Source organism: Microtus ochrogaster, chromosome 4 (genome assembly GCF_000317375.1).
Source record: "Microtus ochrogaster isolate Prairie Vole_2 chromosome 4, MicOch1.0, whole genome shotgun sequence".
Taxonomy (NCBI): Eukaryota; Metazoa; Chordata; class Mammalia; order Rodentia; family Cricetidae; genus Microtus; species Microtus ochrogaster.
Window position 1 is genome coordinate 82927678 of NC_022011.1, and position 16031 is coordinate 82943708.

At 42.3% G+C, this 16031-nt stretch overlaps 2 protein-coding genes across 3 annotated transcripts in view; one reads left to right on the top strand and one right to left on the bottom strand.

Annotated features, from left to right (window-relative positions):
* The window catches only part of Cir1 (corepressor interacting with RBPJ, 1), a 24485-nt gene extending 9616 nt beyond the window's left edge, over nucleotides 1-14869 (bottom strand). The window contains exons 1-7 of the mRNA XM_005346577.2: nucleotides 14640-14869; nucleotides 12605-12699; nucleotides 9697-9770; nucleotides 9153-9163; nucleotides 9005-9069; nucleotides 8507-8555; nucleotides 6541-6658 (exon numbers count right to left, since the gene is read on the bottom strand). Coding sequence (XP_005346634.1) covers nucleotides 6541-6658; nucleotides 8507-8555; nucleotides 9005-9069; nucleotides 9153-9163; nucleotides 9697-9770; nucleotides 12605-12699; nucleotides 14640-14711 — 484 coding nt within the window. The 5' untranslated portion in view covers nucleotides 14712-14869. The remainder of the gene's footprint in view (nucleotides 1-6540; nucleotides 6659-8506; nucleotides 8556-9004; nucleotides 9070-9152; nucleotides 9164-9696; nucleotides 9771-12604; nucleotides 12700-14639) is intronic.
* Nucleotides 14868-16031, top strand: part of Scrn3 (secernin 3) — a 23610-nt gene continuing 22446 nt past the window's right edge. For both annotated transcript variants that reach the window (XM_005346576.3, XM_026778592.1), the window contains exon 1: nucleotides 14868-14933. The gene's annotated coding sequence lies outside the window, so the exon portion shown is untranslated. The remainder of the gene's footprint in view (nucleotides 14934-16031) is intronic.

The window sequence follows — 16031 nt, forward strand, 5'->3', positions numbered from 1 at the left end:
AGGAAGGAAAGAAGGAAGGAAGGAAGGAAGGAAGGAAGGAAAGAAGGAAGGAAGGAAGGAAGGAAGGAAGGAAGGAAGGAAGGAAGGAAGGAAGGAAGGAGGAAAGAAAAAGCAGGGAAGGGGACGAAGCAGAAACATGTAACGTTAGTCCCAGGAAAAAGTGAACATGGCTATTAATAAAGCGTGTGGGTGATGTTTATTTATAAAGATGGGGATGTTCTATGGAGGATTTTTCTAGAGGTTATGCAAGATCAGACTGTACTAACTCTATTGAATTGTGTCATGCTCAGGATTTCCTGACACACTGCCAGTTCATCCTTAGTGGAGCTGAAGACAATTAGGGCCCCTTACTGTCCTTACCCCAACTTCACGCTAAAGACAGCCAGTTGGTCTCTATTAAGACACAGAACGTAAAGGAAAATAAAACATTTTATTTTCATCTATGTGGCTGAAAAATACAAAGGTAAGGAAATATGAAACTATGCTTATTGTATGCTAGTCAAAATTACTGTTTGCTAAAAACAACTTCGTCTTACAGAATCAATAAAGATCTATGACATATTTGATTATATCTTTATTACTTATGTTTCCAACTTCATTTATATGTAAAGTGGTGATACAACAATAAAGCTAATTCATCTGCCTCGGGGACTCTGAGACTCCTCTGTGCTGAGACCACAAAGCATCAGAACTCGCTATTCACTGTAATTAGTTACAGAAATATAAACGCTCTGGCTATCCGTGAGCCTCAAAGACACTGAGGGCTGGGGATGTAACTCAGTTGGCATGTGTGGTCTGACTCCTAGCATGCCACAAACTGGGCATGGTATATGCCTGTAATCCCAGCATTTGGATGCTGAAGGGATCAATTCAGGGTTATCTATGGCTACACAGTGAATTTGAGGCCAGCGTGGGCTACATGAGAACTTCTCTTAAAAAACCAAACAGTGGGGGTGGGGAGGAGACTATACTATATATGAAGTTCAGGAACAAGTTAAATCAGAAGTTAGTGCTTATGGGAGCGGGGCCAACTGGAAGGCAGCCAGGCATTCTCTAGAGTGAAGGTAATTGTCTCCACCTTGTCAAGGGTGTGGGTAGCAAGTACACACATCTGTCAAACTCAAACCCCACACTTCAGAGTAGTGCATTTTAGCTAGGCAGTGGTGGTGCACACCTTTAATCCCAGCACTCGGGAGGCAGAGGCAGGCGGGTCTCTGTGAGTTTGAGGCCATCCTGGTCTACAGAGCTAGTTCCAGGACAAACATCAAAGCTACAGAGAAACCCTGTCTTGAAAAACCAAAAAGAGTAGTGTATTTTAACTTTAAAAAGTTGTAGGAGGCTGGGTGTGGTGCACACCTTTAATTACAGCACTTAGGAGGCAGAGGCAGGAGGATCTCTGTTGAGTTAGCGGCCAGCCTGATCTACAGAGTGAGTTCCAGGTCAGTCAGGACTATATAGTGAGACCCTGTCTCAGAAAAAAGTTGTAACAATACATTTAGCCAACAAGTCAATACTGATTGCTGTGTGTGGGTACTATAGACTCCAGAATATATCTATTCATTATATATCTTACTAAAAGGGGAGAGACGCATGGAGTATTTGAACTTTGGATACAATATAAAAAATGATTTTTTAAAAAAGATTTATTTTATTATGTATACAGTGTGCTGTCTGTCTGTATGCCTACAGACCAGAAGGGGGCACCAGATTCTATTACAGATGGTTGTGAACCACCATGTGTTTGCTGGGAATTGAACTCAGGTCTTCTGGAAAAGCAGCCAGTGCTCTTAACTTCTGAGCCATCTCTCCAGTCCTAGAAAATAATTTTTAAGATCTGTCTTACTAAGACTTTAGGAGTCCTGTTTTTGTCTTCAGGCTTGGAATATTTTTGAGAGAATTAGTTCACAAGGAATGTATAACTCCTATTATAAACTGTTTAGAAGAACTGATAACTTTGCTGTTTTGAAATGCGAGGGAAGCTCTTCCAGTCCCACAGTCACTAAACAAACTATTATCTGCTAAACACATACACTGTACCAGGCAACGGGGATAGAAAATGTTAAGATAAAGTCCCTGCTTCAGAAACAAACAGTTTCCAGGAGAAAACTAGAAGGTGGTTATCATTTTCAGACTTTCAGCGGTCTAGGGAAGGGCGAAAGCAAAGTATCCTAAGCGGAACATGATGAAGGGTCACATTCTTCCCCAAGTTTGATTTGGGCAGAAGAATTAGTATTTACAAGATAAACTAAATTTCATCCTTTACCTGGACAGCCACAAGCTAATTTCCTCTTAAAACTGACAGAAGTAGAAGAACAAGGTAATGAGAGTTACACAAAGGAGACTTAGTGGAGCTGGGGAGACGGCGCAGCCAGTAAGGGCTTGTCAGCATGCACTTGGACGTGATTCCAGATCTCCAGAACACAGGTAAAAAGCTGAGGTGTGGTGTTAAATGCCTGGAATCCCAATACCAGGAAGGAGAGAAGAGGGTCTGTGCGGCTCACTCAACACAGAGATATGACTGTGACCTGACACTCACGATTCCCTTTGAGATTATGAGAGCTGTACCCTCCATTAGTATCAGGCATGTCTTTAACAAAAGCAGAGCCACAGATTCTAGAAATAAGAAAGATTTAAAATGAATTCTATGAGGCAGTGAGATGGCTCTGTGGGTAAAGGCCCTTGCAGCCTAACGACCCAGGTTCACCCCATGATCCCCATGGTAGGAGACAGCTGACTCTCTCGAGTTGGCCTCTGAGCTGCACGCGTGTGCACACACACAAAATAAATGAATGTAGAAAAACATCAATTCTGGGGCTAGAGGTATAGCTCAATGGTAATGTCGGCTAGCATGTGTTAAGGTCACGGTTTGATCCGTAGCATCTCAAGAAAGCCCATTGTCAAATCAAAACCAATCTTTACCTTAAGGAACAACCAAGTAAACCCAAGAAGAAAGAAAATGGTAAAGAGGAGAGAAAAATTCACCACCCTGAAAGCTACTTCTCTGCACAGATCACTAAAACTGAAATAGCAGGGCTGGAGAGATGGCTCAGAAGTTAAGAGCACTGGCTGGTCTTCCAGAGGTCTTGAGTTCAATTCCCAGCAACCACATGGTGGCTCACAACCATCTGTACTGAGATATGGTGCTCTCTTCTGGCCTGCAGGGATATAGTCAAGCAGAACACTGTATATATAATAAATGAATAAATCTTATATAAAAAAACCTGAAAAAGCATTAGCCAAATAATCAAGAAAAGAGAGGAGACAAATGACTAATAATAGGAAAGAATGAAGAGACACCACTACAGACCCAGGGGTATTAGAAAGGTAATATAGGTACATGATAAATAATTCTGTTTTTGGAGTTTTATTTATATAAAATGAACTAAACACCAAGAAGATTAAAATATAAGAACACTAACATAATTAAAGAAATTTAATAAAAATAATGACTTTTGAAGACAGAAAGCTTCAGGCCCCCGGAGGGATTTACTAGCTAAATCTATTAAACATATAAAGGGAAAATATAAATAGATATAAAAGGATAGAAAAACTGCAGGCCAGTATCTCTCATGAACAGATGTAGAAATCCTTGACAATGTATTAGCAAACTGATTCCAATAATATATAAAAACAATTTACACCACAGCCAAGTGGAGTTTAATCCAGATATGCAAGGCTGGTTCAGAATCTGAAAATCAATTCGTGTAGCTGTGGTATGCACCTGTAATCCCAGTGTTTGGGATCTGAGGCTAGAGAATCCAAAGTCTGAGATTAGTCAGCACTCCAAAATAAATTCTGAATCCAGTCTGTTAAAAAAACTCAATGTACCCAGGTGGTGGTGGTGGATGCCTTTAATCCCAGCACTCAGGAGGCAGAGGCAGGAGGATCTCTGTGAGTTCAAGACCAGCCTAGTCTACAAAGAGAGTTCTAGGGCAATAGAGGCTATACAAAGAAACCCACAGAACTGTTCATTTGAAATAATAGCTCAGTAACACTGATAAAAAAACACTTGAAATTTCCCACTCTACTTTCTCAAAAGAGTTTAATGTAACATAAAGTTAAGAGTCAGTAGTAATAAAGGTGGCAGGGCTAGGGACGGAGCTTCAGATGTCCAGTGTCTCCCAGGATGCAGGAAGCCCTGAGTCTGATCCCTAGCGCCGCACACACACACCACGAGTGGTAGCTTTTACCTGTAATCCCAGCACTCAGGAGATGGAGGCAGAAGGATCAGAGTTCAAGGAAATCCTTGGCTACTTTGCAGTAAAGCCAGGCTCAGACCACATAACATAATGTTTAGAAAGGGGGGGGGGGAAGAAAAGCTACCCAGTATAGAAAAGGCATGTGGGTTGCCATTTAATTACACCGCAGGGAAAATAGTTTATAAAAATTCATTCATGGCTGAGGCTTACAAGTTTTGGAGGTAATTTTGATGTGTCTGGAGTGGATGGAAACTTACAAACTTAAGATGATCTCATCAGCAGAAAAGATATTCTAAACCAGCTTAGCCCAAAGAAGCATTTTGATTGCCTAATTTAACTCTGTAAAGGAGAAGTAAATCTTATAGCTGGTCTCTGTAAACCTCACAGCTGGACTAGTCTAACAGCACCTTGCAGTTCCCAGTGATCAAAGTAAGTTTCTTTATATACTATACTCAGAATTTCATAATAGAAATAATGTAACCCCAGGGGGTGTGGTTATCATGAAATAATTACACTCCTGGGAGATTACAGGCACAAGGCTGTACCCCAGGGGTGTGATTATCCCATGATAACCACATCCACTGAAATTGCCTTATTGCAAAAATAATCTCTATTCACTGGCAGGACATTATTCAATAGGTGATTTTTTTTTAAAAATGAAAAGACGTTTTTAGCTTGAATCAGCAAGTGGATTAGGAAATTGGTCAGTTTATTTTTTACTGCATTCAAATTCAGAATACACTGCCATTGTTTGCTTTCCTATTTGATACAGCAGTGTTTTGATTTTGTTTTTGAGAAGCTTTTAGGCGTTCCCCTTAGCTTTCATTAAGTGCTAGTTAGACTCGGGTCGGGCTTTGAAGGCCCTGCTAATGGAGCAACATGATTTAAAATACCTGATACCACATACAATTTCAGTTCTTCTAAAACAATGCTCACTAAAAAATTGAAAAGTGATTTACTCTCACTGTTGGAGATATAAATAAGTAAAAATACCGGGCAAAGGCACTGAGGCAATCCTACAGTCAAATCAAAGCACTGTTAACATTTTGGTCTGTTTCTTTCCAACACCTTTCCTAAAGTATGTGTTTTGCTCTAAGTCTACCTAAAGATAAACACCTGTCCAGCTACTGCTTAATTAATTATGATTAATTATGTGCTGCGGTGTTGGAGCTCAAATCCAGGGCCTTGTGCTCTGTAGACAAAGTCTCTACCACTGAGCTCTGGTCTTAATGTGTTAGAACCTGATTTTTTATTTGACTAAATGTTGTAAACAACATCCATATCACTAAGGAATCTTCCTACCATCTTGTTTATTTATTGAGACAGGTCTCACGGTTGAGATGTGATTTCCTCTCCCCCGTAAGTACTGATATCAAGACAGGTTTCTTCCTATCAATTTAATACTGCACCACGAAATATGCCTTGGTAACAATGTCCATACTTATTATTCATTTAATACCTTTTTATTAGATATTTAGGCATTTTTTGTCCTTTAACAACATACCCAAAATTATATCCTTATGATAAAAATTATGACTTTCATAAACTCCACCATTTAAGCGAACAGAAGAAATAAGCACCATCCTGCTGAAGCTCGGTTATTCTTCTGCTTAAGCAGATGACTCTCAGCCTTGATGGCGCATCTGCTATAGATCAGGACTTTAAGAATCTTATCATGTAGCTCAATCTTTTTGCGTCACTTCTGAAGGACAGGCCTGACTACACTGGGGACTTGCCTTCGTTCATACAACAGGAGCACAGATGGTAAAATGCGCCGGTCCACTTTTATCTCCACTTAATCACTGTTCAGTGCTTTCAGAGGCAGAGGCAGGCGGGTCTCTGGGACTTCAAGACCAGCCTGATCTACACAGTGTGTTCCAGGTCAGCCAGGGCTACAGTCAGACCCACACAGCTGTAATCTTAGAGGTAGAGGTCATCTATGGCTACACAGCGAGTTTGGAACCAGTTTGGCTTTATGAGACCTCGTTTTAAACAAACAAAACAAAACAAAAAATGAATTTAAAAAATTCACAGAAACTTGACTAGAAAAGTTAAACTCTATTTTAGTACATTCAAATTTAACACAGATAATGAAGGTTTCCCACTTATCTATCACCTTTTGGGGGGAGGCAGAGAGAAAGGGGGGTGCTAGAGACTGAATCCAGGGCCTCACATGCACTTGGCAGGCAAGGCGCTCTACCACTGAGACACCACTAGCTCTATTATCCCATCTGGGAATGCATCTTAGTCCACAAAAACTAAATTCAAGTGCAACAAAAGAGTTCAGTTTAAATAAAAATGTTACTTTATCTTTGTTTGATAAAATTTTGTCTTTGCTTACCTGAGCCATCAGTAGGAACTGAACTTGCATTGATTCCAGAAAGACCAAACAAGGGACATTCTCGATCTGTGTTCACATGACCCCACTTGTGACACTTAATACACCTTACATTTCGAACCTGAGAAATAAACATTATTTTGATTCTCAAATGCCAAGAGCCTAACATTCAACTCAGCATTTTTATTTAGGTCCCGCCCCCTTTTCTTCTTTTTCTTTTCTTTTCTTTCTTTTTTTTTTTGAGACAGGGCCTCACTATAGCTTTGGCTAGTCTGGAACTTGCTATATAGATCATGTTGGCCTTGAACTCACAGAGATCCACCAGCTTTTGTTTCCAGAGGGCTAATATTAAAACATATCACCATACTTGACTAAGTTCCTTTGTAAAATGATCACCAGGGAAAGAGATCCTATAGTTACGATGGGTAAGTCAAGACAAATACTTAGCCCTTCTATTATAAATTTACCTAAATCCAAAGTGAATCCTATTTGTGCCGCCTACAATAAAGCAATGTCATCCGAAAAGAAATAGTAAAATATCAAAGAATTATGTCAAGGTTTAATTTTAGGTTCCCTAATTTTAACACATTAACCTAATATCCTCACCCCTTTCTCTGTAGGGTCTTCCCCGCCCCCACCGTCCACATGCTGACACCCAGGCTATGCCACGACACCAGCTACTTTTCTCCTGACTGAAACCAGGCGCTCACAACACTCAGTGCTAGCGCTTTTTCACCGAGCTCTCCCTAGCCCTGCCTCAAGTTCCACATTTCTAAACCAGGGGTTAGTGAACTTATTCTGTGAGATAAAAAGGGTATTTCAGGTTTTATTTTATGCTTGTGTCTACTGTCATGAAGGGATGTACAGGAGAGCTGCCACAGACAATGCACTGAGCAGGCAATGTTTTTCACAAGGGTTAGCTCTGGAGTGACAGTTGACTGTTTCTAATTCAGGAACATTTTCTAAATTGTAAGAAAACTGTAGCGACCACCACCCTCACTGGAAAACTTGGCTCTCTCCTTCCATCTAAGCTGTTTTAACTTAGCTGTTTAACTGCGAAGCTAATTTCAGCTGGAATCAACTAAAACCCAAGTTGCTACTCCTGTGTAGTGGTTTTAAAGAAAGTGGCCCCCACAGGCTCACAGGAGTGGTGCTATTAGAGGTGGGGCCTTGCTGCAGCAGGTGGCACTGGAGGAAGTGTGTGCACTGGGGTGAGCACGGAGCTGTTAGATGCTCAGTCTAGCCCAGTGTGGCTGTCTCCTCCTGATGCCTGGGGATCCAGATGCAGAACTCTCAGTGTCTTCCCCAGCACCAGGTCTGCCCACGCGCCACTGTACTTCCCGCCAGGATGATAATGGACTAAACCTCTGACCTCTAAGCCAGCCCCAATGAAATGTTTTCCTCTGTAAGAGTTGCCATGGCTATGACATCTCTTCACAGCAATAAAACCCGACCGAAGACACTCCTGTGAGGGATTTTCTGGATAAAGTTATGAAATCTGGCCACACCTCCTGGTGACAGCCCGCATAAATGGAGCTCGAAGAAGGAAGCTTTGCTGTTTGCTGCTTGCTCTTCCTCACCGGCAAGTTCAAGTTCCTCTACCTATCCTGTTGCTGCATGTATTATAAATCCTACCTGACTTCAAGAGTCTAATGCAGACTGAAGAGCAGCAGCTTCGCAGGAATCCTCCAGGACTCCAGAGACAACCAGCCTCGTGGACTGAACAGTTCCTGGATTCTAAGCCTTTCTACCGTGAGACAGCCACTGTTGGACTACCTGAGCCACACACATCCTCTAGCATATATTCTCCTATACCTGAACCACACACATCCTCTAGGCTAGCATATATTCATCCTATCAGCTCCGTTCCTTTAGAGAATTCTAATACAAACATGTTTTGGAAAATAATTTAAAGCTATATGTAACTAAATAAAAATTATTCTTAAAGAGCAAAATACGTGTCACTTGCCTGGATACCAAAGGGCTGATCTCTGATGTTCATGTCATCTTTGGCATATCTGTTAAATACAAAAAAATGCTAAGACTATAATATTAAGAACAACTTAATTCAATGGCAGTTAACTTGAAAAAAATTTATCATTCTTAAAACATTATAAAATGCATTGCTACCAGCATCAATTTTAAAATGTATACAGCAGTGGTTCTCAACCATCCTAACTCTGCAACCCTTTTATACAGTTTCTCATGTTGTAGTGACTCCAACCATAAGACTTTCTTAGTTGCTACTTTATAACTGTAATTTTGCTACTGTTAAGAGTCCTAATGTAAATGTATGTGTTTTTCCATAGTCCTTTGGAGGTTGTGATTTACAGGTTGAGAACCACTGGGCTATAGTCTGATGATGTAGTTTTAAAAAGCGAACAAGTTCGTAAGTCCAGGCTAAAATGATGCATTCTGGTTGTCTAAGGTAGGTCACAGTAGTCACACGGTTTCTCCTAGTACTCACTTTTCTCTCGGAGCACCTTTCTGCCACTCAAATTTGTATTCTGTCTCTCCTTCCGTTTCTTCCTTCTACAACAGGCAGGAGAAATTCTTGAATTTCCCATAAAATCACAAGCAACCATAAATGAGTTCAAACAGAGAAGAGCACTTACCTCTTTGTTTTCTTGATTGCATATTCACAGCACAGGGAGAAGCAGGACAAGTTAGCAGTGCCAGTGGGAAAGTCTACTGATTATTACGCTGTATTATTTAACTGTAACCTGTAAGAATTAACTGGTTTTTCTTTTATCATAAAATAAAACCCCAGATCACTGAGAGATAAAATACAACCTTGGCAGAGTCCGGAATAGGTATGTTAACTTGTAATTTTTAAGTCTTTATGCTTTTCACTGGCAGTGCATAGACTTTCCATTTGAAAATGTATTTAGTGAGGACTACAGATGTGTGCGCACTGTAAAAGGATAAATGTACTTCCGCAATATTAAGCATCCCCCTCCTCCAAAGGACATAAGATACTACATTAAAAAAATATTTTGTTTTTCTTCTACTGTGTTGATGACAATATTTGAGCTGCTGTCATCAGAATAACAGAGAAGGAAAAGATGAAGATAACCTTTAGTATACTGTCTGCTCCCCTCAACATAATACATCTTCATACACAATCACATCCGAGCTTACAGGAAATGAGGCAAGTACCTTTTTTAACTCCCGGTGGGGCCTCGTACATGAAATTCAGGCCGTTCTTTACACGCTCGTCTCCCATAAGCAATCTAAAGGAAATAACAGTACAATTTTAGATAAAAGGACGACGTGACAGCACACCAGCTCTCAAAGAATAACCCTGCAGGAATTAAGATATTTTATCTGCCTTATTAGAAAGAGAGACTTGTAACTTCTTCCCTCTAGTTCTCCCAGGAAGGAAGGAAGGAAAGATGATATGGTGACTCCTACAGAACTGTCTTAAAAACCTGTGAGATGCTGCTCAAACAGTCACTTTTGAAATCCTATGTGCTACCAGGCATTTTGGTGCCACAACCTTTTCTTTTTAAAATAATTTCAGATCTTTTCTTCTTGATTTTTCTAGGCAGGGTTTCTCTGTGTAGCCCTGGCTGTCTTAGAACGAGATCTGTAGACCAGGCTGGTCTCAAACTCAGAGATCCGCTTGCCTCTGCCTCCCAAGAGCTGGGATTAAAGGCGTGCGCCACCAACAGCTATTTTAGCGTTTTAATTGTGTGTGTCTTCTAACTCTGTGAGTCTCAGGGATGGCATTCACCTTCGCTCATCTGGCCAACCCTCCGCCTTACTTTTTCGACAAGTTCTCTCACTAAACCTGGGGTTCACTGACTGGACTACAATAGCTAACCAGCAAGCCCAGGGATCTTCCTGTTTCTACCTCTGGAGCACTGGGATCACAGGCAAGCTTTTTATGTGGGGGCTTGGAATTCAAACTAGGTCCTCTTACCTTCCTGACAAATACTTTACACACTGAGCTAACTTCCCAGTTAGGAGAACCAAATTTTTTAATGAGAATAAGGAAAAAAATAACAAAATTCTATAATAGGCTAATACACTGAAGCCAGAAATGACTATTCCTCAAAGAAAATCTTAGGTAGTAACTGAACTTCCTGCTGTAGGTTCTGTGCACAGCGTGCTGCCGTTGGTCTTCTTGGGTAAAGAACCACAGCAAACAGTATGGCTACGCTGAGTTCAAGTTAAGTCTATAAAAGCTGAAGTGTAGTATGAAATGTCTTTGTATTTGGAAAAGGCGACCACAAAGGATATGCTACGCTACTGTATGTCATTCTCCATTTTTCCTCTGTTGGATTCTATATTCCCTGCCTCCCAAAAAAAGAAAACAGAAACCAAAAACTCAAGGACACATAAATATATATCTTTATTGTGGAACATTATTCTTTAAGTAAAAGGAATGTGTACTAATGTATGTGGCAGATGACCTTCAAAACAGGCTAAATGTAAGACAGCTCAGTGGCCTAAGTTGCCACCACCCAAGCCTGGGACCCACACAGTGAGAAGGGAGCACTGCCTCCCACCAAGCAGGCCTCTGACTTCCACATGTGCACCAAGGTCCTCATACACTCCCGACATATATACATACACAAATAAATCAATAAACTTGTTAAAATTAAAGTTAACCAATCACAAAAGACCATTTAATCTAAGAAATTCATAGGTAGACAGTAAAATGGTCATGACTTGTGAGAAGCAGAAATGGGATAACTTAGAAAACGGGGATGATTACTAATGAACACAACATTGTCTTGTCAGGTGATGAATGTTTTGAAATTCGCTATGGTTATGGCTTAGCAACACTAAGCAAACTTAAAACCTACGTATATTTTATTTATTTTTTTATTTTATTTTTTTTTTATTGAGAAAAGGAAAAGAAAAGTATCCGCCTTCTCCCAGCCTCCCATTTCCCTCCCCCTCCTCCCACCCTTTTCCCCCTCCCTCCTACGTATATTTTAAACAGATCTGTAAATTTTGTCTTAACACCATTTAAAAACTGTAAATCAAGTACATGAAAAGCTGAGCTTCACTAGACATCAAGAAATAACAAATCAAAACTGCAACGAGCTACTGCTTCATACTTACGAGCATGGTTATTAGTAAGTGAGCCGAGATGTAACCCAGCTGGTAGAGGGCTGGCCTGGCACACAGGAAGCCCTGGGTTTGATTCCTAACATCATATACACTAGGTATAGTAACACAGGCCAGCACTTGGGAATTCAAGGCAGGAGAATCAAGGAGTTTTAGGTCACCCTCAACTTCATAGGAAGGAAGTTCAAGACCAGCTTAGGCTAGGGAAAAGTTTGGTGGCTCTTTAAAAAGGTAGCCAAAGAATTGCTGTAAGAGCTACCAATTCTGCTCCTAAGCACACAAACAAAGCAGATGACAACAGTCTTGAACAGATACCTCTATGCTAATGTTTTTTTTTTTGGTTTTTCGAGACAGGGTTTCTCTGTGGTTTTGGAGCCTGTCCTGGAACTAGCTCTGTAGAACAGGCTGGTCTCGAACTCACAGAGATCCGCCTGCCTCTGCCTCCCGAGTGCTGGGATTAAAGGCGTGCGCCACCACCGCTCGGCCCCTCTATGCTAATGTTAACAGCAAGATCCAATTATCAATAAACTGATGTCTCAAGTTTCAAATATAAAAGTTTCAAAAATAAATGCTGCTTCAGAGTACAGTCTATTTAACCAAAACACCCGTATTCAGCTCATTAACCAAATACAAACACAGTGAAAGCAATTAAAAGGCAGGCATTATTATCCTGAAAGAAGCCAATGGACCCCAGCCACCACGCACAGGCCAAAGACACCGGCTTCTCCTCTAAGAGTCCTGGGCATCTCTCATTTCGGTGTATTGAAGAGGAAGCTTTCTAATCGCTTTCAGTAGTTAACACGCAGGGTTTATGATGTCTGCAAGCTCGGCATCATTTAGGACTTGCTCACAGTCTGATGAGTCAAATGCAACTGTACTTTAGGTGAAGAATAGCTAAAGATGGGAACGGTGACCATGTGTGATTACGGGAGAGCCGCTGACTCGCTACTGCCTCTTCTGAAAGCACTAATAAGGTGGCGCTTACCTGTTATCATATGACTCTTGCTCTTTAAGGTACTGCTGCATTAATTCTTCTTGTTTCTTTTTATCATATGATATTTTCTGCTCTGCCATCCATACCTACAACAGTGAAACAAAATATAATTTAACAACAGGATTAAACAGTCTGCTTCGTGTGCATATACATGCATGTATGCATGTGTGTGGTACGTGCATGTGAGTATGGAGTCAAGGGTTTAAAACAAACTGTCTTCTTCAGTCACTGTCTTACTGAGGCAGGGTCTCTCACCGAACCCAGAGTTGGACAACTCCACTAGTCTAGCTACCTGCTTGCAGGGAGGATCACAAACGGGCCACCATGGCGACCTGGCTTTCATGTAGGTGCTGAGGATCCAAACTCGGCTCTCACACTTGTGCGCCAGGTGCTTTATCCGCTAAGTCACCCTGACAGCCCTAGAAGCTGGCTGGTCTTCTGTAATCAGCCACACCTGGTTAGCCAGGCGTGCTGGCTCACGTCTGCAATCCCAGAACTCAGGAGGCTGAGGTAGGGGTACTAGGTGTTCCAGGTCATTCAGAGCTACACAGGGAGACCCTGTCCAAAAGCAAGCCCCTCCCCACCAGAAAATTTACCATGTATGTCAAGCTTTAGATTTTACAGTTAACTAGTCTCAATGGAGCAAGAACTGAGATAAAAGTAAAACATAGGTCCGTTGCCGAAGAGCTCACAATGATTCTTCTGCATATTATATACTATTTCATGACTATTATAAAGTATTTCATGACTTAAAAGGGAAAACTAAGAGTCAAGTGCAGTGACTTACACCTGCAATTTCAGCATCTGGGAGGCAGAGACAGGAGGATCAGGAATTCAGGGCCATCCTTGCTGGATGGTAAGTTTGAAGCCTGCCTAGATTACAGGAGACTCCACCTCAAAAAAGAGGCCATGAAATGTGTAAAAGACGTGGAGAGTATGTGCAAAATAAATAGAACAAGACTTTGGAGGGGGCCAAGGAATAAGGCAGAGATAGAAAGACCAAGCAAGCCGGTTTTCCTGGGGGTGGGGAGTGGCTTAACTGTAGCACTTGGGAGGCAGAGACAGGTGAATCTCTGGAAGTTCGAGGGCAGCCAGGTCTAACAGAAAAACCCTGCCTCGGAAAAAAAAAATTAACTATATTCGCAGATAAACGGTGTTAACACTACTTGTATTTTCTTCCACAGATATTCTAATGTATATATATATATGCTCATATACACATAACATTCTTCATATTCATGGCAACATACAGGATCCATAACTGGCTTAGAAACAACTAAAAGCTTAATATATTCTCACAAGCCTGTGTACTTCTGAGTACTTTTCATGATGCATAAAAGGATGGCCTCGAACTCAGAGATCCTCCTGCCTCTGCCTCCCGAGTGCTGGGATCAAAGGCGTGCTCCACCAATGCCCGGCTCCCCCTTTCTATTCTTTCCCCCACACTATCTCAATTAATCTTCCTAACAATTTTACACATGACGGCAACTAACATTGTCATCCTTAATTAGCAGAGTAGGAGGCTAACGATCACTCCATTAAACATTTTCTGCGAGGCTTCGAGGCTAAATGTGACTGTACTGAACTAACAAGAATTCCGGTCTGACTCTCTCCGTCGCCATTCTTTCGCGCTATAATTCGGTCCTGTGTCCAGCAGTTGATTGACCTGTAATTTTTTTTTTTTTTAAAAGAAACGCTTGAAGTTGAATGCGGCCATCAGACGCCACACTACTGGATGGAGATGTGGGCTAAAGAGTGAAAACAGGGTGGTTTTCTCTGGGAAGCTCTGTTAAGGACCGAGTATCCACACAGGGAAGCAGCGCTCCCGGGTCTTGGGGCTCCAGAAGACGGACCCGGAATGAGCTTCAGCGTCAGTCTCCACAGTGACCGACAGGACCGGACTTGGGGGACCATCCGGTCTGTCGGGTTAGCACGGAGAAAGCGACGAGGTCTCCAGGCCCGCAGAGGACACGACCGTCCCAGGGAGCGCGGCATAGCGCTGCCCTCTCCGGAGCCCTCTACTCACCTTCTTGATATTGGATTTGGACGCAGGATGAAAGTCCTTTTTGCACATGAAATTAGCGAACGACTTCCCCATCTTGGAGTACGAGACGCAGAACTACTCAGCCGCTAGGTCTGCGAGGGACGTAAACAAACTCCGGGAGCGTCACCGGAACTGTAAGGCGAGCGTGGGAGAGAACGTCGGAGGTCGAAGGGGACTACTTCCGACGATTAGTCCTGGCCCAGCCCCTCCGTTTCCGGTGATTGCTTTGGTGGCTGCGGGTGGTGCGTGCTCGGCGTCCGCGCGTGCGCAGCAGAGGTAAGCTCGGGAGCGGGCTCTGCGCGCCGTTCGCTGATGGCGGGGTCGCGGGCAGCCGTTCGCTCTGCTGCGCGGGCCTCGCTCCGAGCGCGGGCATCGGGAGCGGGCGAGATCTTGAAGTTCGAGCCCAGCACTTTCTGGCAACGCCGGCTCCAGTTGCAAAGTTTTTTGTTTGCTTGTTTGCTTTTGCAGCGCAGTTCTCATATAGTTAACGGAGACAGTAAACCTCGCGCTGTAGGACGTTTGTGAGACCCAAAAGATTGATGTTGTCGCAAGCACTGGGATAGACTGTTAGAGACCGAGGCGCTTCCCTTCCAGTTGTTATGTACAGAATCTCCCTAGCGTTGGCTGTCTTTGAATTCACAGATCTTCCTGCCTTTGCCTCCCGGGAGCTGCGAATAAAGGCTTGAGCCACTATACACGGCTTCCTTCGGTTATTTCCAGCTATGCAGAAAGATATTCAACAAACACCGTGAATGATGACAACACGTTAGGGCCAAGGGCTTTCCTCCCCGGTGCTGTTTTCTTAGTTGCTGCCGCTATCCCAGTTAGTGCGTCACTCGCTGGAACTTGATCGTCCTAGGGTTTGGTGTGGGTATGGCTGTTAGTCCACTGGCCTCTAGCAAGGATAAGAATAAACCAGCTTAAAACAGGTGATAGCTTTTGTTTGAGGGTCGAGTGTGTTGCAGGTTTTTGAATTATTTGTGACATGGACCATGTAACTCTCAAACTTCAATCACAGGCATGCGCCTCCTAGCTGAACTTTCACCTTCAGGGTCAAACTGAATCAAGCCTCAAAACAGCAGTACTAGATGGTGTTTTATTTTATTTTACTGATGAGCCTGGAAGAAAAGAGGAAGAGAATTAATAGCCTGACTAAGTTATGTATTGGGCTAGCTAACTTTGGAGCCCTGTAGGTAGGAGATCAAAACTTGCAGAGAGGAGACACAAGAGAAAAGCAGTGATCACTTCTTCCCATCTTTGAGAACAGAAAAACCTTTATTTTAAAGTGTGTTCCATGGTGAACTTGTTTCTTGAGTCATTTTGTTTGTTTTGAAGCGGGGTTTCGCTATGTTCTTTTTTTTTTTTTTTTTTTTT